This window comes from Heteronotia binoei, chromosome 8 (assembly GCF_032191835.1).
Source record: "Heteronotia binoei isolate CCM8104 ecotype False Entrance Well chromosome 8, APGP_CSIRO_Hbin_v1, whole genome shotgun sequence".
Lineage (NCBI taxonomy): Eukaryota > Metazoa > Chordata > Lepidosauria > Squamata > Gekkonidae > Heteronotia > Heteronotia binoei.
This window is the reverse complement of record NC_083230.1, coordinates 132824940-132840867: the sequence shown is the minus strand read 5'-3', so window position 1 is coordinate 132840867 and position 15928 is coordinate 132824940. Positions and strand designations below refer to the sequence as shown.

The following is a 15928-nucleotide window of genomic DNA, read 5'->3' as shown; positions in this document are numbered from 1 at the left end:
TTCACACCTCTTTGCCTGGACCCTTTTTGAGTTGGAGATGCCGAGGATTGAACCTGGGACCTTCTGCTTCCCAAGCAGATGCTCTACCACTGAGCCACCGTCCCTCCCTAAAGTCAGTCTTGCCTACTCAGACTGGCAGCGACTCTCCAGGGTCTCAAGCTAAGGTTTTTCCCGCCTCTTTGCCTGGACCCTTTTTAGTTGGAGATGCTGGGGATTGAACCTGGGATCTTCTGCTTACCAAGCAGATGCTCTACCACTGAGCCACCGTCCCTCCTCTAGCCATCTCTTGAGTGGCTGAGGGACAGCACCTAAGCCAGTGGCTGGTTTATGATGGACATCAGTAACTCATTACTGTGGACCAGGATGGAGAAGGATCCCAGAATCCTGTCCCTTCCATCGTGGTGGCTGGTTTGAAATAGTCCATATATGGACCACTCAGTGGATTAGATATTTCTTCTGTCTGAGCCATGGTAGAACAAGCATCCAAATCAGAACATAGTCAAGAGATTTCATCAGCAAAAAATCTGCAAAAGGATCAGAAGTAATAGCTTGTTTCGGAGACAATAAAAGCAGAGATCCAGGAGTCAGCAGATCCCCAGATACCTTCAACGACTGTGATGACCGTGAGCTAATTGATGCCACGTGGCGGCAGAGAAGTCGCATTTCTTCTTGACTGCTGTCACCGTGGCTTCATAGGTCTCCCTAGGAGCTCTGTAGCACGCTCGCTCTGTCAGATGTAGTCTGGGTTTTCCTCTGGCATCACTCTAAATGCCAGGTCGCTCTGCTCCGTGGCCATCATCGCCTCTCCCGGGGGGATCCAAAGGTGCTCCTCCCCCCCCCCCTTGGACCTCCAGCGTCTCTTGAGCAACTTGTGTCCTGCTTTGCTGCCCAGGAGGAGCCCACAGCAAGGGGGAAGCATCACGCTGGCCCTGGAGGCAAGAGCCCTCACCCTCTCTGCCTTCTGCTGAGTCAGGCCCTCAGCTGGTCCACTCAACGGGCAGCTGCTCTCCTCCAGGGAGAGGAAGGTCTTCCCCATCACCTCCGGCTGCTCCTCTTGCCTGGGGATGCTGCTGGGGACCCGACCGGCCAGGACCTTCTGCAGGCCAAGCACAGCCTCCGCCACTGAGCATGAGCCGCCCAACAACCCCCTCGGGGCCTGGAGCTGGGGGGGGGAGCTTGGCTTTGACTCAGCAGGGCCAGGCAGGTTCCCCTGAGAGGGAGGCAGCGGGAGGGTGGCCCTCCAATCCTCCAGGCTCTGCCCCTGCCGGCCCCCAAGGGCAGGAGAGCAGGCAAGGGGCCAGCCGGAGAGAGGGCTGGTGCCCAGGGGAGTGGGGGCGAAGTAATTGGGCGCAGGGCTGGGCTGGCAGATCAAGCATCTCTGCGGAGTCCAGGCTGGCATTTTCTCCTCATTAAAAGGCATTTCGAAAATCGCAGCAGAAAGCACTAAAGTATGACCCATTACCTCAACTTATGAGGAGTCAAGCAAATTTATGGGCTGCTATAAATACCGCTCCTCTGCCAGAGTGAGTCTTGTAACTCAGCTGGGCTGACCAGCAGCCTCACCAGCTTGCAGTGGCGGGTGTCTCCCAGGGCCCCGGGGTGGGGGGAGCTGTGCTTCAGCAGCACAGGAGAAGGAAGTCGGGGGCCTCTCAGCCAGGCTGGGGGAGGGGGCCTCAGTTGCTGTGGAGGCAGGAAGCTCCCCCTGGAAACCACTGGGGTCTTCCCTTCTCTCCCTTCCCAGCTCCTGGGAACTCCCGTCCTTCAGGAGCATCCCTGCCTGCCTCTCCTCTGCTCAGCCCCTCCCCCTGTGGGTTTGGCTCGCTTTGCCAGAGCTGGTTGGCATGCCACCTGCGTTCTTGCTTAGCTGGCCGGCTGCCACGCAGGCCATAGCTTTCAATGGGGCCTTTGTGTGAACCCCTTCAGGGCTGGCTGCTGTCATGGGGGGGGGCAGTTGCCAGCTCCTGGTGGGGCTCAGTCCCTTTGACGGGAAGAATCATAAGAGCTGGAAGAGACCTCTAGAGTCATCTAGTCCAACCCCCTGCACAATGCAAGAACTTCACAAATACTTCCCCCCAAAAAACACACATCCCCAGTGACCCCTGATCCATGCTTGGGAGATGGCAAAAACCTCCAGGATCCCTTGCCAAACTGGCCTGGACAAAAACTGCTGACTGACCCCAAAGTGACAATCAGCATTTCCCTGGGTGTGTAAGAAGGCACCACAAGAACTAAGCACTGATGCAATCCTCATGTTGAGCCGGAAACTGTTGATTTAATATCATCCTGTTGGTTCTGGTCCTCCCTTCTGGGGCCACAGAAAACAGTTCCACACCATCCTCTATATGACAGCCCTTCAAGGACTTGAAGATGGTGATCCTATCACCTCTCAGCCGCCTCCTCTCCAGGCGAAACACCCCCAGCTCCTTCAACCTTTCCTCATAGGACTTGGTCTCCAGACCCCTCACCATCTTCGCCGCCCTCCTCTGGACCCGTTCCAGCTTGTCTAGATCCTTAAATTGTAGTGTCCAAAACTGAACACAATATCCTAGGGGAGGTCTAATCAGAGCAGAATAAAGCGGTACCATCACTGTACTTATGTTGATGCAGCCCAAAATCACATTTACCTTTTTAGCCATGATTGGGCAAGACCACCACTGCATCACACTGCTGACTCATGTTCAGTGTACGGTCCGCTAAGACCGCTAGTTCCTTGTCACATGTGGGCACATGTGTTTGCATGCTCAGATGCCAGGAGAAGGATTTGCTTCCAGAAGTGTATGATGGCAGCCTTTGGAGATGGCTTCCTGCTGTGTCTGGTGAAGTGAAGAGCTTTCAGGAGTCCTGCTCTGTGGACTGTGGGAGGCGCATTGATGTCCCACCTGCTGCCTTCGTCCCAGCGATGAAGGCAATGCTGATGCAGCCCTTCCCTCAACCCAAGGGTTTCCTTTGCTTTGTGTCCTGCCGGAGGACTTGGGGGCAGCTGAGGAGGCAGCATGTGGGTTTTGAGGGCAGGGGGTGGCCCCAGTCGCCCACATCGGCCCTCTCTACCCCTTCCCCTTCTCCAGCCTGCAGAGCTGTGTCACCCCGGCAACAGGCTGCTGGAGTGACCTTTCCTTGGGTCAGTCAGAACTCTCCCAGAGCCCTCGCAGCCCCGTCTTGGGGGGGGGGGAAGGAAAGGAGATTGGAAGCCCCTCTGAGACTCTCAGCGAAGGGCGGGGCATAGACCAGGCTCTTCCTCTGGTGGTCAGTAGACCCGCCTGTCAGGGGCCATCACTTTCAACACCCTGTGGAGGCTAAAAGCTCTTTGGCTGGATGAAAGGCGCACAGGAATAGGTGTAAGTCCCCAGACTGCCCTTGCCAGGAGAGAAGTCCCCTTCTGCAGGCCAGGAGAGAAGTCCCCTCCTGCAGGCCAGGAGAGAAGTCCCCTCCTGCAGACCAGGAGAGAAGTCCCCTCCTGCAGGCCAGGAGAGAAGTCCCCTCCTGCAGGCCAAGAGAGAAGTCCCCTTCTGCAGGCCAAGAGAGAAGTCCCCTCCTGCAGGCCAGGAGAGAAGTCCCCTCCTGCAGGCCAGGAGAGAAGTCCCCTCCTGCAGGCCAAGAGAGAAGTCCCCTCCTGCAGGCCAGGAGAGAAGTCCCCTCCTGCAGGCCAGGAGAGAAGTCCCCTCCTGCAGGCCAGGAGAGAAGTCCCCTCCTGCAGGCCAGGAGAGAAGTCCCCTTCTGCAGGCTAGGAGAGAAGTCCCCTCCTGCAGGCCAGGAGAGAAGTCCCCTCCTGCAGGCCAGGAGAGAAGTCCCCTTCTGCAGGCCAGGAGAGAGGCCAGGGTTTGGTGGATCTGCTCAACCAGGTTGAGAAGGGAAACTGCACCTTCCTCCAGCCAAGAATTACTCTGTGATTAGTTAAGTTCTTTATTTAAAATCCATCCTAATTTTCTTGAAATGGTTAAAAATGCAGTAATCACAAAAATGCAGATTAAACTTGCATAAGTCATAGCAATTAGGAAGAGATTAGCACGCCTGGCATTTCCACTCCATCTAACTGAATGAATGGGAATCTTTAAGAAAGCCACTTTCCTTGAATTTCCAGTGCGAGAGAGTCAAATGCAGCACCAGGTTTCACCAGCTTTCATAGACGTGTACTTTTGAGACAAGCTTTCTGTACCCCTCCCCTTTCTCCCCTGTGGGGAGTGAAAGCTGTTTCCCTCATTCTGCCCCCCTCTGTTTTAGCCTTGTGGGGCAGGCAAGAGGCTGAGGTGCCCGGCTGGCCCCAGGTCACCCGCTGAGCACCATGGCAGAGCGAGCGTCTGACCCTGGGTCTCCCGGGTCCTTGCCCAGGGCTCTGGCGGCTGCCTGCCCTGACTAGGCTCTGTCGCATTCCCAGGTCTTCACCAGCTGCAGCAGGCCAGTCCTCTGAGTGGCAGCAACACTGTTCTGCAAGAAGCCACTTCTGGCCTGTCCCCTCTGGAGATTTTCTGGTTATCAGACTAGTGATTGATAACTGATGGTATTGATGAGCAATGGACTTTCACAGGTAGAAGTAGACTCTGGCGACTTACCTTTTGCTAGATGACAAGAGTGAGGAAGGAAAGGTGGCTTCTTGCAAATGCAGAGAACCAAAACAAATCCAAACCTGGAAGTGTTGCGAAAAAGGCAGAAAACACACCTCTGTGAACTCTGCAGCGTGCACGACTAAATGCAAACCCCTCCGCAGTCAGAGACAAGAAGAAGATATTGGATTTATATCCCACCCTCCACTTCAAATCTCAGAGTCTCAGAGCGGTCTCAATCTTCTTTCCCTTCCTCCCCCACAACAGACACCCTGTGAGGCAGGTGGGGTTGAGAGAGCTCTCTCAGCAGCTGCTTTTTCAAGGACAACATCTGCCAGAGCTATGGCTGACCCAAGACCATGCTAGCAGCTGCAAGTGGAGGAGTGGGGAATCAAACCTGGTTCTCCCAGATAAGAGAGCTATGGCTGACACAAGGCCATAGCAAGTGGAGGAGGCTGACCCAAGGCCCTTTCAGCAGGAGCAAGTGAAGGAGTGGGGAATCAAACCCAGTTCTCCCAGATAAGAAAGCCATGGCTGATCCAAGGCCCTTCCAGCAGCTGCAAGTAGAGGAGGGGGGAATCAAACCTGGTTCTCCCAGATAAGAGAGCTCTGGCTGACCCAAGGCCATTCCAGCAGCTGCAAGTGGAGGAGGGGGGAATCAAACCCGGTTCTTCCAGATAAGAGCTATGGCTGACCCAAGCCCATTCCAGCAGGTACAGGTGGAGGAGGGGGGACTCAAACCCTGTTCTCCCAGATAATAGAGCTCTGGCTGACCCAAGGCCATTCCAGCAGGTGCAAGTGGAGGAGGGGGGAATCAAACCTGGTTCTCCCAGATAAGAGAGCTCTGGCTGACCCAAGGCCATTCCAGCAGGTGCAAGTGGAGGAGTGGGGAATCAAACCCGGTTCTCCCAGATAAGAGAGCTTTAGCTGACCCAAGGCCATTCCAGCAGGTGCAAGTGGAGGAGGGGGGAATCAAACCCTGTTCTCCCAGATAAGAGAGCTCTGGCTGACCCAAGGCCATTCCAGCAGCTGCAAGTGGAGGAGGGAGGAATCAAACCTGGTTCTCTCAGATAAGAGAGCTCTGGCTGACCCAAGGCCATTCCAGCAGGTGCAAGTGGAGGAGTGGGGAATCAAACCAGGTTCTCTCAGATAAGAGAGCTCTGGCTGACCCAAGGCCATTCCAGCAGCTGCAAGTGGAGGAGTGGGGAATCAAACCCAGTTCTCCCAGATAAGAGAGCTCTGGCTGACCCAGGGACATTCCAGCAGCTGCAAGTAGAGGAGTGGGGAATCAAACCCCGGTCTCCCAGAGTCCACACACTTAACCATGACACCAAAGTGGCTCTCTAGCTCTCTGTGCTGGGGGGCAGCAGCAGGGGAAGAGGGCATGTAACCTCTTTGTCGGGCCTCGAGAGGAGCTGCCTGGCTGCTTGGCAGAAAGGAGTCTGGGAGCCATGGGCCTTCAGGGGCCTGATCCGGCAGGGGCTCTTTGACATTTTCCTGTCTTCCTGGGATGGGGGGCAGGCTGGGTCTTTCGCCCTTGCCTTCTGCCAGTGGGTGAAGAAGTCTTCACTTCCTCTGGAGTTCCTTGCTCTTTTTAACGGCTAGTTTTCTGTATGGACTGTTTTTAGAGTAGATTTGCAGGGGCTTTTAGCCTGCTCATAACTTGTGGGCCCTGACTAGGGGGAAGTGTGGGGTGTGGAGGTTTAAGTAGATGGAGTTTGGTCTTTTGGGGAGCAGCGTCTGGAAGTTTGGCTCACCTGCACATCGTAGTGAGTCCTGATGCGGCCGGCATGAGGGGGTGTCTGCAGGGTGCATCTGGAGCTCGTGGTGACTGGTCCTGCCTTCTGGTTTGCACCTGGAGTGTGAGTCTTTGGGGCCTGTTGTCCTGTAGAGGAGGTGCCGGGGTCTGCCTTTGGTAGTGCTGCTATTTCCTCTGTAGCAGGGGCTGCTCTTCTTCTGCAGGACAGGACAGGAATTGCATGATGGGGCGGGCGGGGGAAAGCTTCAGCTCTCTGAGGCAAGGAGGCTGCTGCCCCTTCTTTTGAGAGCAAAAGAGGAGGCTGGAGGACCCCGGTCTGCTCCAGTGGGGAGGGTGCAGTGCCCAGGGCCAGTGTGTTGTTCTCAGGAGTGGGGCCAGGGGCCACCTCTGCCTGATGCTCTGCCACTCCTGGGAGGGCAACGCAGCCGTTGGTGCTTGTGTGAGTGAGTAGCCGGCTTTGCTGGAGCACGGCTGGGCTTGCGCTTGCGGAGAGTTGAAAGGGGCCTGCAGGACTCTGGGCCAGAGCAGCTCCTCTGTTTCTCCCCCCACCTTGTCCTTGCATTCTGCGCAGGCCGGGTGGTGCTCAGACCCTCCCCTCCGCCAGCCGCCTCACACACTGTCCTGGGCCTTCGCAGAGGCTTTCCAGGCAGGCTGTGCTTGGGGGCTCTTCCCATCAGCCCTGCCTTATTCCCCCAGGAGGGTGCCGAGGCCACCAGGGGCTCCCAGGTCGTCTGCGTCTCTCTCGATCGGGCGGTGCCGGAGCTGCCCACGGGTGGGCAATGCCAAGGCCGTCTCTTGGCCTGGAGAAGCTGATGCCTCTGGGGCAGCAGGCAGCTTGTTCTGGAGCCTCTGCTGCCGGGAGACATCGTGGGGGAGGGCACCCTCACAGGGAAGTGGCATGGGGGTGGGCTTGCTGCCCGCGGAGGGCTCGGGGGGCAGCTGCAGAGGAGCTCCCTTGCGGGGCCCAAGACCAGCCCTGGCCTGCCAGCTCTCCTGGCTGTGGGGTTTGGGTTTGGGACTGTGGAGCAGCAGAGGGGGTGGGGCTGACGTTTTTCCAGGGAGGCTTCCGGAGCAGAAAGGAAGGGGGCCACAAAAGGGCGCTGCAGCCTCAGGCTGGGCTGCACACCCCCACCCCCACCTCTGAAGAGGCGGCTGCAGGCTCCAGCACAGCCCACCCGTGCTGCAGGGGGAGGGGGGCTCGCCTAAACGCTGCTCCTCACCGGTGCTTCTCTCTGGCACTTGGGGGCTCACGTGCTGACATGGCGGCAGAGAGGGAGGGAGGGAGGAGTCCCTCCGCCTTCTTCCTTTGTGCCACGCCCCAGTCTGTGCACCTCTGTCACGTCTCTTCAACTTAATTTAATCTGCTCTTTATACCCCACCTGATGCCTCAAGGCCGCTTGCAACGTTAAAACATTGCAATAACAATAAATAAAACTTATCCAATTAAACACAACAAATTTAAAATCTCAAAGTCTTTTTGATTCCTGGTGCCCTTTCTGAAGGGAGGTGACCAGAACGGCATCCGGAGGCCATGGAGGAGGGTGGGCCTCGTCCCGTCTGACAGTCTCTCTTTTCCATCCTAGCTGCAGGTCAACCTCCTCCGGCCCCCATCTCTCTCTCTCTCTCTCTCTCTCTCTGTCCGTTCAGATCCCAGCAGCAGCATCTCCATGGTTAGGATTGGGGGGCCACACGTCACCCACCCGCACACCAAACCTCCTTTCTGGCAGGTGCTGCAGAGTCCCTCTGTGGTGAACTCAAAGCCTGAAGGTGTCCCAGGTGCAGGACTCTCTCTGGGTGAGACAGGGGCGCTCAGGCTCCGAGTTCCAATGCTATTGGAGGGTCCAGACCGTGACAGGTTTGGAACACCAGGCGCCTCTTTTCTCTACCAATGAAGCATCCATCTCCTCTGCCCTGCCCCCCCCCCGCATTGTTATCATAAGCAGCTCAAGCAAGTTGCCTCAGAAGCCGAAGTCTCCAAGCCATGGCCCTCAGCGCAACGCCATCCCATGCACCTAGGGTGAGAAAGTTGCTTGCAGAGAGTTACAGATATAGTACTGTTGACAAGCCAGTGAGCAAGTCAACCTTAGCAACGCCACACCATAGCAGTTCCCCCTACGGTGTTTGGCCCTCAAAATGCTTATGGCAAAAAGCATTTTTGACACTGGAGAAATCCTTTCACCCTCCCCACAACCCGCTCTGGCCCTCAGTCGTTTGGTGTCCTTGGCAAAGAGGGACACTTTGCTGCTGCCCCTGCGTTTCAGAGCATCTCTGAGCAGACAGAAAAGCGCGATTCCTGTGCAGTCCCCTCCACTGGCGGGACAGTGCCTGCTTTCTCTCGCTCAGCCAGCTTGGAGTCCCTAAGAGGGCACGTCCCCTTCTCCTGAGGCTCCTGGGTTTCCTCCAGAAGGGGCCTCCAGGCCTCTGCAGAATCTGAGGGGATTCAGTCTGTGATGATGCAGGCTGCCCTGTGACGGCTGGACCCTCTCTGCAGAAACAGGCTTCATCCTTCCTGCTTCCCCATATGCCAGGAAGGAGGCCCTTTTCATGGCAGGGTGCCTTGTTTTTAACTTGCTGCGTAGCCTTCACGTCTTCCTCTCCCAGGCCAGCTCTGGTGCCCTGTTTCCCCTCTGGGGGGCAAAAGATGGCTCCCACCTCCTCCTCCCCTTCTTCCTTCTTTCTGCCCTTCAACAAAACCGTGGCTCAGGGGCAGAGCCTCTGCTTGGCAGGCAGAAGGTCCCAGGCTCAGTCCTCAGCAGCATCTGCAGGCAACCTTTTCCTTCAAAGACTCCTTTGGTTCCCTTCTGGGGTTTCTATAAAAGGGGTAGCTGAATAGCCCCAGCAGTTACAGGGGGCTTGGAACTGCCTGTTTTCTTGTGGGAAACCCTCCCACCCCTTCCTTTAAAGAATGCGAGAATTAGCTCAAATTCTTAGGTTTAGAATTGGACTCCCTGTTTTGTAAGATCTAGCCGTCCTTAAACCCTAACTGCAGTTTGTTTCATTTGTTTCCCTTTTTCTATTACAAAAACCTGCCTGAGGTCTAGCCTTATCTGTGAGCCCACTATCTCTGGCCTCTGGTATTAGGACTTTAATCTGTAGGTATCATAAAGTTCCTGAGTGATTATTAACATTTAAACTAGCCCTGTGCCCTTCGCTGTAATCCTTCTTGCCTGTTGTTTCACCCTTCCCGGATTGCAGTCAAACTATTCAAGAAGCCTGTTTAGAACTTGTCAACAAGGAGAGTATGTGGAGCCTTATCAAAGGCCTTGCTGAAATCAAGATAAACTATGTCTACAGCAATCCCCTGATCCAGCAAGGTAGTCACTTTCTCAAAAGAGGAGATCAGGTTAGTCTGAAAGGACTTGTTCTTGAGAAACCCATGCTGGGTCTTAGTGACCACAGCCATCTTTTCTAAAGGTTCCAGGTCTGCAGACACAGAGGCAGGGTGGACTGGGCACCCAACTCTTTCTCCAGGCTTGGGAGCCCTGGGGCAGGGGGGCATCCAATTTCAAGCCCCCTCCCCCCGTTGGTAGGGCTCATCTCTGAAGATGATGAGTCTGCGTACAGGAGGGAAGTTCAACAGCTGTCCCTTTGGTGTAAAGTAAATAATCTTATTTTAAATATAAATAAGACGAAGGAAATTATAGTGGATTACAGGAAGAGTAGTTTGGACACCCAGCCGTTGTTTATTGATGGTGTTATGGTAGAACAGGTGACAGAATGGAAGTTTCTGGGAATTACCATGAAACAGGATCTAACATGGGGGGCAAATACTTTAGCTCTAGAGAAAAAGGCCCAGCAACGACTATACTACTTAAGACTCTTAAGATCACTACAACTGTCAGGGAGTCTGCTGGTTGCCTTTTATCGTAGTTCCATTGAGAGCATTTTATCTTATTGCCTCTGCGCGTGGTTTGGGAGCTGCACGGAAGCAGAGAGAAGGGTGCTCCAAAGAGTGACGAGAAGAGCACAAAAGATTTGTGGATGTTCTCTCCCCTCATTGGTGGATCTGTATAATATGGCATGTAAAAGGAAGATACAAATGATCCTAAGGGACCATACACATCTGGGCCATTTGCTTTTTGAGATCTTACCGTCAGGTAGACGATATAGAGTGTTGAAGGCTAGGACAAACAGATTTAAGGACAGTTTCTATCCAAGTGCTGTGGTTAGGTTAAATGCAGGGTTATGAAGGATTATCTGTTTTAGATGTATTTAATGGTTTAAATGGTTTTAATGGTTTTATGAATGTTTAATGGTTTTATGAATGTTTATTTAAGGGTTTAAATGGTTTTAATGGTTTTATGAATGTTTATCCGTTTTAGATGTATTTAAATGGTTTTAATGGTTTAAATGGTTTAATGGTTTCAGATGTATTTAAATGGTTTATGAATATGTGTGTTTGATGTGTTGGTATGTTTGTGGAAGAGCACCTCATTTCGTTGCTCTCTTTTTGTTGAGAACAATGACAATAAATTCATCTATCTATCTATCTATCTATCTATCTATCTATCTATCTATCTATCTATCTATCTATCTATCTATCTATCTATCTATCTATCTATCTATCTATCTATCTATCTCAAGCATTGCCCTCCTCAGGCCTCTGTCTGCCTGGTGCTATAACCCAGCCCCCAAGCAACATGGAAAGCTGTCAGGGTAGAAATGGGGTGATGCCCCTGGGCTTCTGTGCTGCCCCCTGGCACCTGAAAGGCATCTCTGGAATAAGCAGAGCTGGGGCACTCCTCCTGCAGCCGGCTGGGTGACCTTGGGCCAGTCTCAGCTCTCTCAGCCCCACCTCTCTCACAGGGTGTCTGTTGTGGGGAGGGGAAGGGAAAGGAGATTGGAAGCTGCTCGGGGGCTCCTGGTAGTGAAGGGTGGGGTATAAATGCAATCTCCTCCTCCTCTTCTGGCAAGTATAGGAAGGGGGCTGAAATTGGGGGCATTCCAAGGACACCTGGATGAGAGGAGGAGGCCAGAGTTGCAAGAGAGACCCTCGCTGGGGCACTCTGAGGAGCCCCCTGGCACACAAAGCAGGCCCTGGCATCCTTGTGGCTGCTGCCCTCATTCGTGCCAGGGCCTCTCTCCTCTCCCCTGGATGAGGGAGGAGGGTTTCCTGTGCTGTGCTTCTGGAGGGGGGAGTCCCTGCTGGGCATGCAGAAGGCCCCGGGGTCAGTCGCTGGAAGCATCTCCCATTCAAAGGGCCAGGCAGTGTGGGGGAGGGGAAAGACCCGCTGCCAGTCTGACCGTGATGGAGGGCGGGGGTCTGGTCCTGTGTCCAAGGCAGACAGCCACCCCCTGAGGCTGGAGAGCCCTTGAATCCTGAGGGGGTGAGGCTGTGCTGGGGGGACGGGGGCGGCAGGTGGCCCTGCCCCATTCAGTGTCCCGGAGGTGGGGTGGGGGTTGTGCCTCTGGCAGGCCTGCTGCTCATGTCTTCCACCCCTCGGGCAGGTGGAGGTGGAGGTGGAGAGCATGGACAAAGCGGGGAACTTCATCGGCTGGCTGCACATTGAAGGCGTCAACCTGTCCGTGGCCCTGGTGGAGCAGGCCCTCTCCAAGGTGCATTTCACCGCAGAGCGCAGCAACTACTTCAAGCCCCTCCTGGCTGCCGAGGAAGCCGCCAAGCAGAAGAAGGAAAAGGTAGGAGGGCTGGAGCCCCTCTGGGCTTAGGGGCTCTTTCTCCCTTCTGGGCTGGTGGAGGGGGGGCAGTCCTCGGAACCCCCCCCCCTGCTTGCTGCCGGCCCCTTCTGCTGACCCCTGAGCAGCTTCTGCCGCCACTGCTCCAGCAGTGCCTCTCAGCTGCTCCTCCGATGTGTCTTTTTGGCTCACAGCCTCAGTTGCCCGAGCGGACGGTGTGGAAAGCAGCTGGGGAGGGGAGGGGAGGGGGGTGGCCTTCGCTTGGGTGTAACTGCCCTGGCAAGAGGGGAGGGGGCAGTGGAGGCCTCAACTCCCACAGAGGCCGGCAGTTGGCCGCTTGCTCCCCCAGGGGCCTTTTTATGCCCCACGGTGCTCAGAGGTTGCTTCAACCAGAACCCTCCGCCCTCTGAGCCTCCACGGCCGGCGGAGTGAAGGTTTGGACCCAGGTCTCCCCGATCCTCACCTGATCTTGCCTCTGAGCTTCCAGGAGCCCCCCCACGTGGCTGGCTTCAAGGGGAGGCAGTCCGCAGGGGCTTCTGGTGGAGAGGAGGGGGCTCTGGGACAGTTGGGCTGCCCTGAGCCGTGTGCAAAGGGGGGATGTGGCGCAGTGGGCGAGGGGTTGCTGCCCGGTGAAGCGGCTTCGGCTTGTCCAGCAGGGGGAATGGGAGCGACCCCCTGGTTCCCTGTGGGGGGAGGGGGCGGGGCTCACAGGAAATCTGGGTGGAGCCAGGAGAAGAAGGCTTGTGGGGGCTGGAAGTGAAGCAGATATGAAACACCCCAAACCTTGTAAGAAAACATCTTGAGATCTCAGCTGCCATTATAGGGGTTGCCAGGCAACCCCGTAAACAGAGCTACGGTGTGCAGCGGTGCTGGTGGCGGTGGCAGCCAGAGAGGAGGAGGAGGAGGAGGGTGAGAGAGAGAGAGAGAGTGCAGAAGCAGGATAAACAGAGAGGGAGGTGGCGGCAGCCGTGGGGGTGAACTCCTGAAACCCCAGGTCACACCTTCCGCCTGGCCAGCCCCTCCACCTGCTTGGGCTTCAGCTCCCTCACCATTTTGTGAGGGTGGAGCTTCCTGTGGGATGAGGAAGCCGCGGAAAGAGAGCTGGCCCAGGAGTGGTTTTCACAGGGGACGGGAGGCGGGTCCCCAGGGGGTCCTTGGTGGGGCTTGGTGGCCTTCAGGGAAGACGTTGGATTGGGGTAGGGGCCCGCTTTCTGGATGACAAGACCCCGAGTGGACAGGGCGGGCGAGCAGGCCAGAGTTTTGCTCCCGAGAGCCCTCGTGCCTGTCAGGTGGTGTCCCCCAGCTGGAAAATCCCGCTGATTACCCCGGAACTGGTGGGGCTGCCCATGGAGGCTTCTGGGGTGGGCATAAATGGATGGAAATATTGACTCTGTGTGTGGCACTGGAGAGAAGGGCAGACTGAGACCAGAACCGGCAATATCCCAGCCAGCCCTGTCTGTAGATCTGTGGCTTGGAACACTGCGCTCCGCTCCAGTTGCCCCGTCCCATAGAGTAGAAGTGGGACGTGGGTGGAGCCCCTGGAGCGCTGGGGCCTGGCAGCACCCCCCTCCCTGCATGGCGGAGAGAAGAGAAGCAAGGCAAGACCGGTCTCCAGCCACACCAGAAGGGCCAGAGAGGGCCTAGAGATGCTGGGCATGTGCTCCTTGGCCCTTGCTGGTGCTGGGCTGCCAGCACACCCTTCACGCACAGGCCTGTGCCCCCCCTCCAGGTGTGGCTGCAGTACGAGGAGGCCCCTGTGGAGGACGTGGTGATGGTCCCGGAGGAGAAGGAGCGCACGGCCAACTACAAGGCCGTCTTTGTCACCGAAATCACCGACGACCTCCACTTCTTTGTCCAGGACGTGGAGACGGGTGAGGCCTGTGGCTCCGTGCGAGAGACCCTGCTCTGCCAGAAGGAGGCGGCTGGCGCTTCCCCCCCCCCCCCGCCTCGGGGCTTGCCTCGCATCCTCCCCTTTTCGGCAGGCAAAAGCTGGGGGCTCTTGGAGGGCAGGCGGAGGGTTGCCAGAGGGACGCCTGGGGGGGCTCCCTGAGGCTGGGAAGCTGCAGAGGCAGCATGGCCAGCCGGCTGGAGAGGAGAGCTCTGCTCATCCCACCATCCCCTGGGGCCCCTCAAGCTGTGAAAAGGGGGGGAGGCCTCTAGGCCGGGCAGTCTTTGGCCTGGCGACTTAAGAATGGCGGGTCCTCCTCAGAACCGCGTGGTGGACAGCTGGGAAAGCCCATTTCTGCTCCCCCCCCCCACTGTTCACCTGGCACACCCCAATGCCCCCTCCTCCTTTAGCCCCTTTGCCCTTCCTGCCCCAGAAGCCCTTCCTCATGGCCCAGGCTCTGGCCTGTGTGCCCACTCCTACAGCACTGCTCCAGAGGCACCACCGGCCTGGCTAGGTTTCCCACCCGAGCTCCAGCCTGCTCTTGAAGTGGGGGGAGGCCTGGGTGGGGGGGCTGCAGGTCCAAACTTCTGGCAGCACAGAGAGATCCTCTCCGGAGAGCCTAGAAGGGAGCACTGCGCTGGAAGACTCTCCTCCTCGCCGTTGTGGGAAGAGAACCAGCAGAGGGGACCAAACTGACCTCTCACAGGCCGCCCCCCCCTGACCCTGCGCCCCTCTGCCTTCAAGCAGCCCAGGGGAGGGGGCGCTCCCTCGCAGGGCCCTGCTGCCCAGTGACCAGGGGCTCTTCTCTCCCTGCAGGAACGCAACTGGAGAAGTTGATGGAGACCATGCGGAGCGAGATTGCCGCCCACCCGCCTGTGGAGGGCTCCTACTCCCCTCGCCGCGGAGACTACTGCCTCGCCAAGTTTGTCGACGGAGAGTGGTGCGTGGACTGGGGGCGGGGGGGAGGAACTGGGCTTGCCTGCCGAGCGCTTGCAGGAGAGAAGGCTGAGCCGAGGAGCGCTGGGCCCCTTCTCCCGCACGTCTGGCTCAGAGGCACATGACCACTGCTTGCCCCATTCCCCTCCCAGCGGGCCCAGAGGAGAGGTGCAGGGTGGGCACTTGGGAAATGAGGCCCCTCCAGGAGAGACCACCCTCTCTGCTCCCCTCCTGCCAGCTTTGCCTTCCTGCCCCAGCCCCTGTCCGGGGGGGGGGGGATCACTGACTCTTGCCTCCTCGTGGGCCAAGAAGGCGTTCCCCTCCCTGAGGAATTCCACCACTCCTTCCTTCCCCCGCCCCCCGTGGCAAAACTCCCTATTAGACCCCACGCCCCTTGGGGACTTCTCCCCTCCCCATCTGCTGCTGGCTGCCCTAATCCCCCTCTCCTCCCCCTCCAGGTACCGAGCTCGAGTGGAGAAGGCCGAGTCGCCAGCCAAAGTGCATGTCTTCTACATCGACTATGGCAACGTGAGTGTGGTCCGTGGGGGGGGCATCTCCCGGGGGTGGGCACTGACTGGGCAAGAGGCTTGGTGACAGAGCTGGCCCTGAGCCTGGGTGTTTTGGGGGGAGGGCTCTGGGATGGGGCTGGGGGACCTGCAGCATCCCACTGAGACGCTGGGTGTTTAGGATGATCCAGCACCACGAGCTTCTAGCTCAGGGGTGGCTAAACGTGCTCCGTGTAAGAGCCACACAGAACAGAGGTCAGATGTTTGAGAGCCACAGAACAGGAAGGCAAATAGCTGGGGATGGGGAGGGAGAAGTGGAAAGAAAGCAACTTTAACTTGAAATGCCTTCTCCAAGCCGGCCAATGGGGCGGTGGGGGCTTTGAGAGCCAGACCATACGTGTGAAAGAGGCACGTGTGGCTCCCGAGCCATGGTTTAGGCACGTGGTGTATTCCTCCTTGCCAGAGAAAGAGGTGTGGCAAAGCTCCAGCCTGACCTCAGGATCTGCCTGTCTGCAGAACTGGCCCAGCATGTGAGCCCCCGATGGGCCTTCCTGGAGTTTAAGGCTACAGGAGGCTCCACCCCGAGGGGTCCTGTGCGGGTTCAGAGCCGTCCCAGCCAGCCGGGGCAGAGGAGGGCACCAGGAGCAGACCCAGCCAAGTCCTGCCT

At 57.1% G+C, this 15928-nt stretch overlaps 1 protein-coding gene across 1 annotated transcript in view; it reads left to right on the top strand.

Moving 5' to 3' along the window:
- The window catches only part of SND1 (staphylococcal nuclease and tudor domain containing 1), a 156360-nt gene that overhangs the window by 138662 nt on the left and 1770 nt on the right, over positions 1 to 15928 (top strand). The window contains exons 7-10 of the mRNA XM_060246068.1: positions 11746 to 11934; positions 13661 to 13802; positions 14636 to 14759; positions 15214 to 15283. Coding sequence (XP_060102051.1) covers positions 11746 to 11934; positions 13661 to 13802; positions 14636 to 14759; positions 15214 to 15283 — 525 coding nt within the window. The remainder of the gene's footprint in view (positions 1 to 11745; positions 11935 to 13660; positions 13803 to 14635; positions 14760 to 15213; positions 15284 to 15928) is intronic.